The sequence below is a fragment of the Otolemur garnettii genome, unplaced genomic scaffold (genome assembly GCF_000181295.1).
Source record: "Otolemur garnettii isolate 467f Iridium unplaced genomic scaffold, OtoGar3 scaffold00041, whole genome shotgun sequence".
Taxonomy (NCBI): domain Eukaryota; kingdom Metazoa; phylum Chordata; class Mammalia; order Primates; family Galagidae; genus Otolemur; species Otolemur garnettii.
The window spans coordinates 14,091,799-14,093,029 of record NW_003852436.1 but is presented as its reverse complement, the minus strand read 5'-3'; the positions used below and the strand labels follow the sequence as shown (position 1 = coordinate 14,093,029).

Here is a 1,231-nt window from a genome sequence, read left to right as displayed (position 1 = left end):
AAAAAAAATCCAAATTAGTTTCTTAATATCTTTCCCTTTTATCTCATACAAGAAGGATGAAGGAAGACAGTGAAGCCTTTGGCTCACTCTTTGTCCACTGGACATTCTCTTTGCCAGATTATCTCAATCCATGTGTCACTTCTCAACAGGCTTTGAAGAGCTTAGAGATAGTAAAACATTGCACAGGATTTGCCAAAGATGTAGTATATAGTCATATGTCTTTAACAACAGGGAAACATTCTGAAAAATGTGCCCTTTGGCGATTTTTGTCATCATTCAAACCTTACCAAGTTTACCTACACAGACCTAGGTGGTCCAGCCTACTGCACATCTGGCTATTGCCTATTGCTCCTAAGCCACACACCTGTACAGCATATTACTGTATTGGATATCATAACACAATGGTAAGTATTTGTGCAGCTAAACATAGAAAAGGTACAGTCAAAATATGATGCTATAATTATGTGGGACCACCATGGTATATGGTCCATCATGGACTGAACCGTGGTCATGTTGTGTGTGGCCATATTGGTATTTTCAATTTCAGCATTTGCAGTTGGCACAGTCTTTTGTCATACAGTGATTGCTCTCTCTTTCTCTCTCTCTCTCCAGATTCCTCAGAACCAATCTTCTACAGAATTTCTTCTGGTGATCTGGAAGGAAAGTTCTCCATTCACCCATGGCTGGGCACCATTCGCACCCAGAAACCTCTAGATCACGAAACGCAGCCGGTGGTTGTGCTCACAGTCCAAGCGCAGCTGGGCAGCTCCACTGCCTGCAGCAGCACAGAAGTCAACATAACTGTCATCGATGTCAATGACAACCACCCGGTGTTTCTCACGGCTTCGGAAGAGATTAAAATCTCACAGACCACAGCACCTGGCACGGCCTTATACCTGGCGCGCGCGGAAGACAAAGACAGCGGGCTGAATGGCTTCGTCCAATATGCCATTGCAGGCCAGGGTCCCGGCGTCTTTGCGGTGGACACAGGTCTTGGCCTGGTGTACCTCAACCGGAGTCTGGGAGCCCACGGGCCGTGGAAGCACGTGCTAACTCTGGTGGCCCGGGATCTGGGCGTTCCTCCCCGGGCAACGCTGCTGGTCCTGACTGTAGTCATCGAAAAACCGGAACGAGTCCCATCCTTGACCTTTGAACATTTAGTCTATCAAGCGGAAGTCAGTGAGTCTCTATCACCGACATCACAAATACTGCAGGTACAGGCCCTCCCGCT

The 1,231-nt window shown here is 47.4% G+C and overlaps 1 protein-coding gene across 1 annotated transcript in view; it reads left to right on the top strand.

Annotated features, from left to right (window-relative positions):
- Positions 1-1,231, top strand: part of DCHS2 (dachsous cadherin-related 2) — a 239,355-nt gene that overhangs the window by 155,280 nt on the left and 82,844 nt on the right. The window contains exon 5 of the mRNA XM_023513453.1: positions 613-1,231. Within this exon, the coding sequence (XP_023369221.1) occupies positions 613-1,231 (619 nt within the window). The remainder of the gene's footprint in view (positions 1-612) is intronic.